Source organism: Vigna umbellata, chromosome 3 (assembly GCF_029865625.1).
Source record: "Vigna umbellata cultivar VRB3 chromosome 3, Vumbellata_1.0, whole genome shotgun sequence".
NCBI classification, from domain to species: Eukaryota; Viridiplantae; Streptophyta; class Magnoliopsida; order Fabales; family Fabaceae; genus Vigna; species Vigna umbellata.
The window spans coordinates 3,495,825-3,511,820 of NC_142167.1; the positions used below are offsets into that span (position 1 = coordinate 3,495,825).

Below are 15,996 nucleotides of genomic sequence, written 5' to 3' on the forward strand. Positions count from 1 at the left end.
CTTGGGAGACGTATCATACATAACCAAATCCATCCACAAACAACATCATCCATGTATTAAACATTCATTCCACTGGAAAAAAAAAAAAAAAACCTTGAGTGAAGACGACGTGTGGCGGTTGGAACAGAGACGATTGCCTAAGGTGTGGGTGAGACTGACAACCCGGAAAACCCCTCTTTTTGGTCCACCGAACAGTCCACACTCCGCGACACTCCGACGATGCTCCGTCGGCACTCCGGCGGCACTCCAGGACAGGGCCGGAGCAGCTGGGACGAAGCGACACCTTGAACGCGCCCCTAAGTCGCTGGGCCGGAACGGACGGAACACGATGACGTGTTCGCTTCGAGCGGTCGACGTCGGAGCTGCGGCGGCCGTGAAATGGAACCGGTTGGACGGGTTGAATATCTCCGACACGGCCTTCAACGTTGTCCGCCGGCACTCCGGCAAGCACTCCGTATCTCTCTCTCGCTCGAACCCCCTTTCTCCAACTCTCGGCCTCTCTCTAGGTCACAGCCTCCCTTTGAATGTTCGCGCCGCTTCTCTCTCTACTATGTTCGAAATGAATTTCAAATTTCAAACGCAACTTCTAACCCTGCCCACCCCTTCCCACGTCAGATTTCGGCAGTTTTTTCATTAAAAACGTGGACCGCTCACATTTAGACACGTATCCCATGTCTAAATGTTGTCAAATAAAGTTATTGAAGTATCATTTTCCAAAAAAAAAATAGCATAAAGGACTCTAAAAGACACCTTGAGAGCGTAATATCGATCACCCATCCCACTATCAAAACTTAAGCAAAAAAATGCGCAGTGTAATAGCAACACTTTCAACACAACACAGCTGTTTCCACTACCACACGCAAACCACCTTCCTCACTACTACCCTTATCCCAATCCAATCCCTCTCCTTCCGCACTCCCAATCACAACTTCAGACTCCTCTGCTTCTCTTCAGACCCCTCGCCGCCGCTGGTGGTCGTCGGCTCCGCCAACGCAGACATCTACGTCGAGATCGACCGCCTACCGCGCAAGGGCGAGACTCTCGCGGCGAGGTCCGGCCAGACGCTCGCCGGCGGGAAGGGCGCCAACCAGGCCACGTGCTCCGCCAAGCTCAACTACCCGACTTACTTCGTCGGACAGGTCGGGGATGATGCCTATGGAAGCCTCGTCACTGACGCGCTGCGCGGCGGGGGAGTTCGCCTCGACGGTCTCACGGTAGTTCCGTCGGCGTCCACGGGTCACGCCGTTGTGATGCTCCAATCCAACGGCCAGAACTCCATCGTATACATTGGTGGTGCTAACTTGAGTTGTTGGCACAGTATTCTGCCACGTCAGCATTTGGACCTCGTGGCCCAAGCTGGCATCGTTTTATTGCAAAGGGAGATTCCCGACTTTGTCAACGCTCAAGTCGCGCAGGTTGGGCCGGGCCGGGCCTTTTCGGAATGTTTATAGTACCTGTTTTAATTACAATGTTTAATTACTCATTTCCTCTTACAATCGCATGATACATGTGTTTAGTGCTTACATATACACTGTTTTTTAATTCGTTTTACACAATCCGTTCCAGTTTCTGTAATTTCAAACCTTGTTAGAAGTAAAGATTTTGCTGAGGCAACATACTTTATTATACGAATTAGTGTGATCGAAGAAAAATAATGAAAGTAAGTAGTTAACAAATTTTGGTTTTGTGATTGATTTTGTGATTCGTATTTGTGAGGTATTTTGGATATTGCATTGTGTGATATGATCTTGTAATGCATGAAGGCTGCAAGGAATGCTGGTGTGCCGGTTGTGTTGGACGCTGGAGGAATGGATGGGCCACTTGCGCCGGAATTATTGAACTTTGTTGATATTTTGAGTCCTAATGAAACTGAACTTGGTCGCCTCACAGGAATGCCAACGGAAAGTTTTGAAGAGATTGCACGAGCTGCTTTGAAATGCCATGAATTAGTGAGTTCAAGTTGGAACTTTGGGATTAGACTGAAATGTTTTTGTGTAATTTGCTACTTGAATGCGGTTTTAAATTCTGGTTTTAATTGCAATGGCGGTTTTTTAAACTCACAATACTTAGTACTGAGGGAAATTGCACACGAGTGTAGTCGCAGTTGCACTTTTGTTGCGATCATGAATATTGAAGAAAATTTCTTAGAAACATGGTCGCAGTTGTGGTTGCCAACTGTTTTTAGAACCTTGAGAATTATAATAAAGAATGATAATTTTTCAAATGTGGCCTCCCTTTTGGATAAACTTTTTAATAAACATTTCTAGGTAAATTGAATTGAAATCAACTTATATACTTTAACTTGCATGCTAGCTCTCTTATTTTATTTCTCCAAAAGTTGTTTTAATTTTGTACATTGGCAAATTTAAGTTGTTGCAATAGTCTCAATTGTTCTTGTTCTGTGGTTATGTATCTGGAATTTCAAGGAGCTAAGAAAGTTCTTGTTATTTGTCTGAAATTTTAGGGAGCTAAGAAAGTTCTTGCGAAACTTGGCCACAAAGGATCTGCTCTTTTTGTAGAAGGAGAAAAGCCGATTCAGCAGCCTGCCATACTTTCTAAAACAGTCATTGATACAACTGGTGCCGGTGATACTTTTACTTCTGCTTTTGCTGTAGCTTTAGTAGAGGGTAAGTCCTACAGGGAATGCCTAAGATTTGCCGGTGCGTATGCAATTCTTTTTTCTTTGTAGAATTTTCTGTTTGGAATATTGTCCTTAACTACTATGTTATGCCACAGCTGCTGCAGCTTGTCTTTGTGTTCAAGTGAAGGGAGCTTCTCCCAGCATGCCTGATAGGATATCTGTTATGGATCTTCTCAATTGTCAATGATAATTTTTTCTAACAGGTCAATCTTCACTGAAACCAGTTTAACATTTGTTTCATTTGTCTGGATTTACTATCTTATATTTTAGAGAAGAAAAATCATAATGCAGACTTCTAGAGAAAGTTCCTTGTATCCATATCTCTATATGCTATGTTTTTGGTAGTCTTGCTTGCTGTTCAGTGTAAATTTCATGTTCCTGACTGTAATTAAATGGTCTTTGTCATTACATTTTCAGGCACAGTTTCAACTAATAACTACTGTTTAGTTTCGTTAGATGCATTCCTACCACAATTCATATGTCCGTTTATTAAAACTTTCTCAAATAGTTTGTGAACAACATATTTGTTTCTACATGGAAATTGTAGTTCTTAAATTGGAAACTGTGTTAGTTACTTTCTTATTGTATTAATTATTAATTATTTTACACACGAGTACAAATCAGTGAAATTTTTTGAAACAGAGTTTCAACTACTGATAACAATCCACTTTTAGTTGTCAAAGGTCACAATGCGGACTACCTGGAACAAAATAACTATAAATGGCAGAGGAAAAGACCCAGAAAACAGAGTTTTTCTGTGATAGGATGAAACTAACCGCTAGTCAAAGGATTAGGGCAAGCTTGATTTTAGGGAAGAAAATAAAGAAGGTAAACATATTTCTTCTTACCTATAATACCTATATAATCCAAGGGAACTATATTTAAATCAGAGGGTAACATGGGGGATTAAATATTTCACTCAATCAGCTTTTTCAAGTCTGTCTTCATATAATAACTAGTTCATGCAAGTAAAAATCTAGATTGGTCAGTATTATTATTACAATTGGTTTATTGATTAAACATTTTTATTTATTATTTTGTTAATATTATATATTTAGAAATTTATTTCATTTTGTATTTTAATATTTTATCACTGAATTAATCCTTAAGAAAAGAAAAGAAAAAGCTCCAATGCCACCTTTTATAACTGAATCAATCCAAATATTAAGACATATTAACAACAACGGTAATTAAATATTACTATTTTGTGAGATTATCGTCTTTCTGTGTATTATTACATTTTAGTCCCTTAATCAAAAAATGTTTTTATTTATTTATAATATAAAAAAAGAATATATTTAATCAACACAACATCACTTAAGCTAAAAGAGACGAAAAGAAATATTTGAAAATTTTAACTAAATTTATATTAATTAAATAGTTTTTTAATGGATAATATATTAGATCATAGTTATTAAACAGTATCATCTTAAAATGTAAAGAATAATTTAAAATTTTAATCCCTATCACTGTCCGAAAAGTAAAATATTAACAAATCTCGTTAAAGCAATGATAATCCTTTTTAATTAATAGCTAAAAGGCAGTTGGAAAAAAGTGACCTTTTTCATAGTAAATAGCTCCATCTGTGTAACCTCTCAGCACATAGAACGATCAAACCAACCGGGTCCAACCCAAAGATCGAAATGAACACCTTAACGACAACGTTTTCCACGCACCACTCCTACTCCCACACCACTTTCCACACTACCCTTATCCCAATCCAATCCCTCTCCTTCCGCACTCCCAATCACAAGTTCAGACTCTTATGTTTCTCCTCGGATCCCTCTCATTCGCAGCCGGTCGTCGTCGTCGGCTCTGCCAACGCCGACATCTATGTAGAGATCGATCGCCTCCCGCTAGAAGGCGAGACCCTCGCTGCAAAGTCCGGCGAGACGCTTGCCGGCGGCAAGGGCGCCAATCAGGCCACGTGCTCCGCGAAGCTCTCCCATCCGACCTACTTCATCGGACAAGTTGGTGATGACGCTTATGGTAGCCTCGTCACCGGCGCTCTTCGCAGCGGTGCTGTACGCCTCGATAGTCTGACGGTGGTTCCGTCCGTGCCCACTGGTCACGCCGTTGTGATGCTCCAATCCAACGGCCAGAACTCCATCATCATCATCGGGGGTGCTAACTCGAGTGGTTGGCCCAGTTCCCTGCCACGTCAGCATTTGGACATCGTGGCCCAAGCCGGCATTGTTTTGTTGCAGAGGGAGATACCGGATTATGTCAACGTTCAAGTGGCGCAGGTTGGGCCGGACCAGCCCAGGCCTTTTAGCAATATTATTAGAGTTTTATGTCGTTACATGTTAACAACCTAGAAGCAATGATTTTGATCAAAGAACAAAATTGACAAAATTATATCGCATAAGAAACTTTTGGGTATTGCGATGTGTTATTATGATCTTGTAATGCATGCAGGCTGCGAGGAATGCTGGCGTGCCTGTTGTGTTGGATGCCGGAGGAATGGATGGACCACTTCCGCCGCAATTATTGAATTTTGTTGATATTTTGAGTCCTAATGAAACTGAACTTGCTCGCATTACTGGAATGCCGACTGGAAGTTTTGAACAGATTGCACAGGCTGCTTTGAAATGCCATGAATTGGTGAGTTCATGTATGGAATTTGGATATCACATTAATATGATTTGTGACGCATTTTGCTAATTGAATGCATTTTTGTTGCCTGAGGATTTTTAAGGTTTTAAATCTCGAGTATAGTTGCAATTACGGCTTTATTTTGATTCCTATTGTTGAGGAAGATTGCTAATAAATGTGGTTGCAATAGCCGTTGCTGACTGTATTTTAGAACCTTGTGATTATCTTGCTTAGAATTTTGATAAATGTGGGTATATATGCAATTGTGGTTTTATTGTGATTCGTTGAATTGAGGAAAATTGCTGACATATGAAGTTGCAATTGTGGCTGCTGACTATTTGTTAACACCTTGAGGATGAAAGCACAATTTTTCGAATGTAATATTTGAAGATCTGATGTAACATTGAGATTTTCTGATACTAGTATCATTTGCTTCAGTATCATTTATGTTTTTTGGCTGCATAGATGGCATTCAAACAATTGCACCCGACCCACCTTTTACCCAGTCCACAATGGGCGTGGTGGACCGAATTGACCTACCAACCCATCTTAAAAGATGAAAAAAATCACGTAATTGTAAAAATAGTGTTATTCACTATGTATTATGATTTATGTGAAAACATGGAATTAAAATCTGGAAAACTTGAAGTTTATCTGCGTTGAGGAGTGAGTTGGTGTGATGATATCTTTAATTCTGTAGTTTGTTATGAATTATGTATTATATTAAATCCTTAATTTTTCATTATGAAGTCTGAATTTTTACGTATTATGTTTTGTCAAATATATAAAAAATATTTGAAATAGAATATTTAATTTTTTATTTTAAGGATAACTGTTTTATAATTTAGGTTAATCAACCCTCTAATCCATCAATCCGCAATATACTGCAGGGGTTAATGTTTCTTGGATTACATGTTAAGTGAGCCGAATGAGGCTAATTTGTTTATAATTTAGTCAAGGTGAGCCGAACTGCTCGTTTTGAGAGCTAAATGTTTAATCCTCTTGGCATTTACAACTTGCCTGAGGAAAAGATTGGGGAGGGTAATATAATTTTATATTTGATTTTCTTTTCGTTGAATCCAATTAATGCAAATTCATCATGCATAAGGGAAAGGATACTACAAGGAAAGCAAGATGGCTAATGACCAATAAACTATTGGTTCTGCTTTTTCTTCTATGTTTTCTGTACTGTTACTCAATGGCCGCAGTAGATTTGCAGCTGTGTCAGAGTTTATCTTCAAATGTCTTGGTTGATTCCTGAAGGTTGATAGACTGATAGATAAATTTTATTGTCATAAGCATTGCAATTCAACGGTTATTTGTCTGACATTTCAGGGAGTTAAACAAGTTCTTGTGAAACTTGGGCATAAAGGATCTGCCCTTTTTGTAGAAGGAGAAAAACCGATTCAGCAGCCTGCCATATTAGCTAAAACAGTCGTAGATACAACTGGTGCTGGTGATACTTTTACTGCCGCTTTTGCTGTGGCCTTAGTTGAGGGCAAGTCCAGAAAGGAATGCCTCAGATTTGCTGGTATGTATGGAGGAATGCAATTCTTCTTCAGAATTTTCTCTTTGGTAAAATATGACTAACCATAATGTTCTGCATCAGCTGCTGCAGCTTGTCTTTGTGTTCAAGTTAAGGGAGCCTCTCCCAGCATGCCAGATAGGAAATCTGTTTTGGATCTACTTAATCGTCAATGAATATACTTGCAAAAGGTCAATTTTCACTGAAACACTTTTACCTTTGTTTCAATTGTTTGGACTTATCGCTTGTTCTTGTTTAGTGAGGAAAATCAATAATTTAGACTTCTAGGTGACGTGCCTGGCAGCGGTATCTTTATATGCTATTTGTTGCTTTCCTTCCCATTCTGAATCAATTTTCTGATGCTCCTGACAATAATTGGATGGTCTTTGTCATTACAGATTCACGCGTGGCTCTCAAGTACATAACTATTATTTAGTTTTATTAAATGCGTTGCTAATACAATTCACGTGTCCATTTATTAAAATTTTCTCTAGTTTGTCCTATTATTAATGCTGTTTTGTGAACATATTTGTTTCAAAATGCTAAATGAGCAGTCAGTGCGTACAAAGGAGAATCTTTAAGTCTCTTCCTATTCTATTAATTTTTTCCTGCCGAAGAACGAATCAATGAAGATTTTTGAAAACACGTGGTTTCAATAACTGATAATTGTCTTACTTTTTACTGTCAGTGATCACAATTTGGATCAGGAACAGAAATAGTTGTGTATGACAGGGAAAGACACTTCAAAATCATTTACACAGCATTTCTGGTAGATTGAATAGTTTGTTGTCATTGTAGTAAGATTAGGCCAAACACTTACCCTTTGACAATGAAAGCAAAATCAAGAGAATAGGAAAAAAAATGTTCTAAACGATGTTAGGTGTAAGAGAACAAAAGAAAATAGTTAACTTCCTCTTTGTTTGGTGAGACGAGTGTTGAAAAATTAACGAAGTGAAAGATATATCTATCCTGAAACATCGCTTTATTCATCCCAGGACCTTTTTTAAAAAAATTTATGCCTAGAGGTAATCATTTGTTCGACATTGATTTTAGTGTGGAAACTGAATACTTTCTCAAAATTGACATATATTTTTCATAGTCCATGATTCTGACTAGCAGAATCACCAAATATTGCCTAACGTAAGTGGGCTATTTCAAGCCAATAAATCTTAAAGGAAACAATAACTTAAAGATGTAAGGTGTAGAAGCAACCATATTCAAGTAGTATTACGATAAAATGTCTTTTTATTTATATAAGCGGGTTGTGAAATATTTTGTTTCAGGGTGTTTTCATAAAATTTTCTTAAATTTCAGCCTCTGCCCAAATCTCCATTACAATACATGTCAGTCAAGTTTCACAGAAAGAAAAAAAAAAATACTTCATTTTAATCCTGTTTTAACACAAAAGGATAGAAAGAGAAACAAATTAGTAAAGCATGTAAAGGTGGATTACCAGATTATATAAAGTAGTAATTTAAATTTGAATCTATAGCTGTGAATTATATATATTAAATATTTAGAGAGATTATACTTTATTACACGTAATAATCTTATTTTATTCAAACTATATTGCCTTTAACAAAAGATATACGCGATTTCATAAAATAATATGATAGCATTTATCGTATCTTTTCATCATGGTGTCAGAATGGAATTGTCTAATAAAAATATTTATGCCATACCCATGGACTCCATTCAGTGTAGTATGCAGGGAAAGTAACAGAAACATTCACACAAAAAACGCCAAAATAGTACGATAAGGCATTAAAAAAAATTCAAACAGTGTCTAGAAAAGAAGCCCCTGTATTTTTAGACACTACATGTACCATCGTAAAAAGATATTTAATACTCAGACTTTATGAAATGTCAGTGTCTGTATGGTATATTCTTAATAATGTTTGTGAGGGGTACCCTCACATCATATAAATTTCTCTTTTTTCTTCTAAGCCTCAAAACATATGTGTTTTCCTTTAAATTCCCATAAGCTAACAAAAGCATGGTAGCTAATCATTTTTCTCTAAAGCTACATGTTCACCACTTCATGAACAGAAAATATGAATCAGTCTTCCAGCGTTCTCATCATTCTTCTTCTGCTATCCCATTTCTTCCCATATTCAAGCTCAAGCACAAGAATAATGATTCAAAAAGTCACAGAAACAGATCATCATCATCATCACCCAGTAAGTGTATATATAATTTCTTTGATATGATCCACCATCACCTTTTCTTTGTGTAATAGCAAGAGAAGATGCTAAGTCATGTTTTCTCTTCCCAGCCAAGAGGAACTGAGAGGGATCATGTTCAAAGGAAAGCATTGCATGAAGTACACTCAGGGCCTAATCCTATCAGTAATTCCTTTCCACAGCAAAAGTTGAACTCAGATACACATAAACATTAGCTCTTCTTTTCCATATGTTAAATTCATTTTTCTTTTTCTTTAAACTCTATATTTTTCCTTTCTGTTCTTTCTTCCTTCATCATATTTCGTATACATATTTTCAGTCAGCTTATTGAATCATATAATGAATCTAAATTCAGTTTGAAGCATAACGTCCATTTTCATCACTTCTTTACTCTCTTGTATATATTTGTCTCTCTCTCTCTCTCTCTCTCTCTCTCTCTCTATATATATATATATATATATATATATATATATATATATATATATATATATATATATATATATATATATATATATATATATATATATATAAGCTCAATCATCACTTGTTATTGGGTAAGGAGAGAGTTTTCATTCAGGTTAAATAGAAGTGAGAGTCATGCTGTTTAATAATTAAAGTTTGAATTAATTTAAAGGATTTGATTGTGATGTTTAAATTTTTTTTTTTTTTGGTATTTGAGTATTTCCCTGGAGACATGAAACAATAATCGGAAGTACTTAATTTATTGGAAGTGCAAGTAGCACTTAGGAAAGAAAGAATGATTGATATCTCATTACTCTAATCAGCATAATTATGTCATTAATATACTAATAGTGTTTATGATTCAAGGTGTCCATTTATATACTTTACTTCACTTCACAAATTTTGTTGTTGTTGGTGAATTATTAGTGTTTATTGATTTAGTCTCATCCTATAAACTCAACCAACTAAATAATAATTATATAAAATGAAACAACCCTACCAAATAAATTAGTGTTGTAGTGGTTCTTTTATTTGATTTGGATTTGACTAATCAATCTAATAAGACTTGATCTCCAATGATTTGAATATATATCTCATCATCCACCATTTTACTATTTATTTCCCTTTTTATTTACTTTTATTTTCCATAAGCCATAAACCGATTTTTTAAAATTTTAGTTTTGTATCCTTTGAATAAATAGCAATCATAAGGGACTTCAGTTTTTTTTTTTAAAACAATTTGTTAATTTTATCACAACACTAAAAGAGTAGAATTGATTTAACTTGTTTTTCCTTTACCATGTTTTGGTTTAATTTTTTTTCTTTCAAAAATGTCACCATTGAATCAAACAATTTTGATTGATTAGCTTTTTTTTTCCCCACATCAAACCAATCCAACTCATTTGTGGAGAATGTTAAAATATTTCAAAATGTATTGGTTTAGACAATAAATAAAATTATAAAAAAGTTCTGTCTAAGTGTGTATCTTTACCACACTTTTTCACTCATGTGTTTTTTTCAATGAAAAATAAATAAATAATTGTTTGATTTTACATTTAACACAATTACTATTATTGAACGGGTAAGCAAGAAATAATGAATTTTCAATCGTTTTCCTTGAGACACTTTTTAACTAGAATTAATTTGCATGGTTAATTTGAAAGTTGTCACCAAAGATACAAGTAATTTGGAAATAACTATTGATAAACTTATTGTAAATATAATTTAGAGATGAATATTTTGTCTATAGATATAGATAGTGATAAAAGACACTATGGCCTCATATGATCATATAAGTAGCAACCCATATGATAGAATAAGACTTTATTGATATTGCTGTATTTTTTTGACTTATTGTAAGCTTATGTTCACAAATAATGTGCATTCCTGTTGAAACCTTCTTAGTGGATATTGATTTTAACTATGCTTTGGTAAAATCTATAATGACATTTCATCTCAACATAGTACAATTAGCACTACAAAGAAAAGCAGTGTGAAAAATTGTCACCCATCATTACTTTCTATACCTAACTAGTTAGATAAAAAACAGAACACACTATTATAAGTGGAACTGTGATATTTTGTAAAGTTTTATGAAATTTATAGATTTTAATTTACAAAATTTAATAGAAATTTAGCAGAAAGACTTCACAAAATAAAAAAAAATAGGAAGAGAATTATAAGTATTAATAAAATGTTTATATGTTCTAAATTTCTCTCACACAAAGAGTTTTAGTATTACTTTTTATAATTAAAATTTTCAGCTTTTGTTCATAATATGAAATTTGTTCCTTCTGGTTATTTGTTTAGCAAAAGAATTATTTCAAATAACCTTTATTGGTTATAAAATAAGTATCAATGATATCACGTTATTTTGAAATGATTTTGAATAAAATGTCATTTTTAATTGTATTGTGTTAACACTGATATACAAACCAAGTTTTCCTTCTCATTTATTGTTAAGAAGTGGACTTTAAACCTAACGGAATCCTACAAAACTAGTTTATAAGATGAGGTTTACACCCACTTATATATTATAAATTCGTTTTATCTCTAATCAATGTGAGACTTCCAACAATATATAAGTGAGTACAAACATCACCTACAAGCCGGTTTTGAGAAGTTGAGTTAAGCTTAGAGTCCACTTCTTAACATATATTAAAAAAAAATCTAATTATATTATTTTTGGTTATTCCCACATATTAAACCAAAATCTAATCATAGTATTTAAACACTACTAAACTTCTTTGTCAATCCTATAACAATCAAATAATTGTGAAAGCTCCATCATAGAAATTTAACGAAATGATTGACACAAAATGAGATTAATATTATGAAGAAAGGCATGTGGATTAGTTAATGAAAAAGTGATGTGACCTAAGAAAAAGAAAAAGGAGAGAAGAGAAGAAAAAGCAAAGGCAGCCATATGATTCTATTCCCTATAATTGACCATCTTCACCAACGTACCAAGTTTGGCATCTTTCAGAAAAAGGACATCCATTTGTTTCGAGGTTTTTTTAAATGTTAACTTTGCAAAAGATTGCATTGGTCTAACAATCACCAAAAGTGAAAAAGAAATACCAAACAGGGGTCACCATGAAAAGCATACTTGTACGAAATTCAGCACAAAAAATAAAGCTCATTATATTCAGTTTTTGGGTATTGGCTTTAGGAAGAAGGGTAATGAGATTGTGTAACTTGTTTGTATCTTGTTTTTAATGGACATAGATATACTCGTCTTATCTTTTATCGTGTTTTAAATATTAATAAAATATATTTTTTTATAAAAAATAAAAATTACAAAAAGTTATTAATATCAAAAGAACACACAAATAATAACTGCATAAATATAAAGTAATTATAGAAAAAATTTATAACAATTATAATATTGTTGTTGTGTATATGAAATGAGTTAAATTATTGAGAAATAAAATTAATAAAGCTCATATTTTCAATATAATGAAATCTTAAGACTTATAAGACTTTTCTTTTAACAAAGAAAGCGTTAGACGATGAAAGCTTAGAGAGAGAATAACAACGTAAGATTCAAAGATAAATTCTTGTATTATTCTCTTCATCTACTCCTCTTTATATAGTCTTCTTCGATAAAGATCTATTACTAAAAGCAACCGTGCCTTTAGGTACAGAGTCAGGTCCTAAGTCCTAGGTACAAAGTCAGGTCCTAGGTAGCGACAAAGCAATCGTGCCTTTTGTAGAGGTGTTTTGCATGACTTCCTCAAAGCAAAAAACATTAAGGAAACATTCCAAGAATGTCTTCCAATCTCTTAATGTTTTTCTGATCTTGTACGGAACTTTTGAATAAAACTTAGTATTATCATGATCTGCACAGATAAAGAAAAAAACAAAGCACAATAGACAAAAAAGTATAAATTGTACATGCATTTAATGTTATAAAAGATATAGAACGTTTAGACAATTTTTGTGCACTAAGCGATTAGTGCAAAAGTATGCTGTTTTGAGTAACATATCATTTATAAGATACAACATTTAATAAAACCTGTGTTGATAGGTGGAGCATAGACTCCACATATATTGATTTTTTATGATGAATGGTTTATAATGATTAGAAAGGGTTTTAATCATCATAGCATAACAAAATGGCATAACAATTGTTTAAATCATTAACATATTAGTGCTAGATTATTAATCATGAAAGGATAAATGAAATAAACCTAAACAGATCAAGAATCTAGTTTTCTGATAGTATTAATCGATTACATTAATGATCTAATCCATTAAATTAAGTAATAACACTTAGAATGCAAAACAAGGCAAATCGATTACATTAATGATCTAATCCATTAAATTAAGTAATAACACTTAGAATGCAAAACAAGGCAAAACACTTTGTTATAATCGATTACATTAGTTATATAATCGATTAAAACAGAGAGAAAAACATAACCTGTTATACAAATAACATAATTTGTTAGAGAAGACAAATGGAAGACAAACAATGCATAGTGTTAAAATAATCAATTATATAAGTTACATATATAATCGATTAAAATAGAAACAAAGGTCCAATCCATTATACTAGTAACCTAATATATTAGGTTAGTTGAAAGAAGCAGTTATAAACATGAATGTCAATGCAATTGATTATATAAGTGACATAATCGATTAAAATATAAACAAAAGCCTAATCAATTACGATATTAACATAATCGATTAAACTGCAACAAAATATGGTTTTCTATATAAACAAGACTTGAGACCTAATTCTTTAACGATTTTATTTGGCATATACTAATATTATCTCTGAGTTTCGAGTACAGGTTTTCTCAAGAAGTATTCTTGAAGGATTTGAAGCTTCATTGGTGATCAAGCAATCAAGAATTCATTAAAGATACATTGGACTTCATATGTTTTGATTTTTCTGCACTATAGGAATTTAGGAATGGTACGAATACTCAAAGGAAATCTCGACAGAGTGTTGAGTACCAAGAGTGGTGCGAATACTCAAAGAAAATCTCGGGAAAGGTGCTGAATACCAGGAGTGATGTTAATACTCAAAGGAAATCTCGACGAGGTAGCTGAGTACCAAGAGTTATGCTAATACTCATTTGTAATCGTGTGAATATTATATTAGAATCCTCTACGAAGGAGACTGGACGTAACTTAGTTGGAGCAAATCATTATAAATCTCTTGTTTTATTTTCTCTTTTCTTAACTAAGTGACCCATTTGAAAAACCTGCAGTTGAGCTTTATATTTCAGATCGGTGATCCCGAACATCATTCCTAGTCAGGCACCAAATAGCTAGATGTTGTTCCTCACCTGTACATGAATTTTTGGTAACATGTTGCAGAACCTTTGCGTATGGAGTCATCTTCCTGTAGATGATTTTAGTCTTCATATATTATCTTTTGAAGATGGTTCCGTAGAGCACCTTTTTTATGGTTCCTTCAATAGCATACATCTTGTCCAACCCTTTATAATAGTAGTTGGTGACACTAGTGCAACCTAACGCAACATCTATAGTCTCGATGTTGATGATCACCTTCTTTCCAATAACTTTCGAGGTGAGACCATAAGAGTGCAGCTCCACGTTGTGCCAGAACTGCCTCATGAGTTCAGGCAAGATGGGAATATTCCATTCAAAGAACTTCTCTGAGTCAAATAAAGAACGAACATGAAACTCAAACGGACCTAATCAACAACCCGTCAATCGATACAACAAAACCACAAGGAATTTATTGCTAATCTTAGTCTCTACTTTCTGCTCAGTATTGCCTTTTTATGTATATCTCGTCACTCTTTCGTCACCATTTTTTTTATTTGTTTAGTACATTTTTCTTGTTTCATGCAACTTCTCTGCACATTTCAAGTCCATATGCAAAAATTGAACTCCCAACTAATCGTGTTTTTTACTATATCTACCCTCTATATGTGTGCAGATATTTATGAATAAAATTTGTAATAGATAATTGGTACTATAGATATGTATGAATAAAATTTGTAATATATATATATATCCTGAGTGAAAGTAATAAAGATGTTCTACCCATTTGGACTTCAGTACAATATCTTTTATCAATTGGGCTTCTTAGAACTTGTCAAACTGTTTTGAATGATAATTATTTTAGACGTTATATAGTAGTAAATAATGGCAGAGGTTTGGACAATTTTTTTCAGCCAATCCAATTAAAAAAATCTTCAATTACGTTAAATTTGGTTTTAGTATTGTATTAGACTCAATCAAATTTAATTTTTAAGCTGATTAAATTGAGTTTGGTCATTTAGATCAACTTCACTTTTTTTTCCAAAATTTATAATTTTAAATATTTTAATAGTTTTTTGGATAAACTATATTAGTTCATATTTGAAAATTTGAATAATTTAATATTTCAAAGTATATATTTAATTAGTAGAATATAAAATAATCCAAATGAAAACTAAACTATCATGACTATTGTACATATGGATCCAAAAATATTGATTAAAGTATTTTTATAATCTTCGTGTTTGTTTGAAAATTTTAAGTAAATTTTAATTTTAAAAAGTGTGTAATAATTAGTATTATATTTGCAGCGTTAAATACGTGTCAGGTATGAATTCGTAATTTTTTTACTTTATTTTATATTCTTTTAATTTTTTAATGTTCTTTAATTTGTTTATTTTAAAAATATTTTAGAAAAAAATTCTTTTGTTAAGTAATTTTATCTATGTTATTATGATTCAATTTTGTCTTTAAATTTGTAAATCTATATAAATATATACACAATAATTTGAAATATAAATTCAAATAAAATATATATTAAAGTTTGATCTAATAACATATCAACACAAATACATTTTAAATTTTAAAACAAAATTTAAATTAAGTTTAATGTAAACAATAAATTTTAATAATCTTCTTGTTAATAATATTTAATAAAAATATCAATTTTAATAAAAGAATCTTTATAATATTTATATAAATGTTAAATTTTGTCTTAATTTACGTAATATATGATCAAATTGAGATTCACACATTAACTTAACCTATGTTACAATGCCGAATTGACATTGATAAAAAAATTTTAAAAAAATTAAAAAATTCAAAGAAAATTAAATAAATTAAAAAAA

General features: G+C 33.0%; 2 protein-coding genes across 10 annotated transcripts; both read left to right on the forward strand.

The window, feature by feature from the left end:
* The first annotated feature begins 755 nt into the window (after window positions 1–755).
* Window positions 756–5,198, forward strand: LOC124844766 (ribokinase-like). 7 transcript variants are annotated; one of them, XM_088109062.1, is made up of 5 exons: window positions 756–1,415; window positions 1,764–1,949; window positions 2,465–2,627; window positions 2,737–2,844; window positions 3,325–3,443. In XM_088109062.1, the coding sequence occupies exons 1-4, from the start codon at window positions 804–806 to the stop codon at window positions 2,826–2,828; spliced, it is 1,053 nt and encodes a 350-aa protein (XP_087965188.1). In that variant the 5' UTR covers window positions 756–803; the 3' UTR covers window positions 2,829–2,844; window positions 3,325–3,443. The 7 variants fall into 7 exon arrangements, with proteins under 7 accessions (XP_087965188.1, XP_087965187.1, XP_087965186.1 ...); XM_088109061.1 differs by lacking the exon at window positions 3,325–3,443 and adding an exon at window positions 3,059–3,096; XM_047321772.2 differs by lacking the exon at window positions 3,325–3,443 and adding an exon at window positions 5,060–5,198 and having other exon boundaries at window positions 757–1,415; window positions 2,465–2,660.
* Window positions 4,055–9,243, forward strand: LOC124844767 (ribokinase-like). Of its 3 annotated transcripts, XR_015784901.1 has the most exons (6): window positions 4,055–4,887; window positions 5,060–5,245; window positions 6,572–6,767; window positions 6,846–6,952; window positions 8,811–8,941; window positions 9,037–9,243. XR_015784901.1 is itself a non-coding variant. In XM_047321774.2 (5 exons), the coding sequence occupies exons 1-4, from the start codon at window positions 4,285–4,287 to the stop codon at window positions 6,935–6,937; spliced, it is 1,077 nt and encodes a 358-aa protein (XP_047177730.1). In that variant the 5' UTR covers window positions 4,056–4,284; the 3' UTR covers window positions 6,938–6,952; window positions 7,160–7,335. The 3 variants fall into 3 exon arrangements, 2 of the variants coding, with proteins under 2 accessions (XP_047177730.1, XP_047177729.1); XM_047321774.2 differs by lacking the exons at window positions 8,811–8,941; window positions 9,037–9,243 and adding an exon at window positions 7,160–7,335 and having other exon boundaries at window positions 4,056–4,887; XM_047321773.2 differs by lacking the exons at window positions 8,811–8,941; window positions 9,037–9,243 and having other exon boundaries at window positions 4,064–4,887; window positions 6,846–7,223.
* The last annotated feature ends 6,753 nt before the right edge of the window (window positions 9,244–15,996 follow it).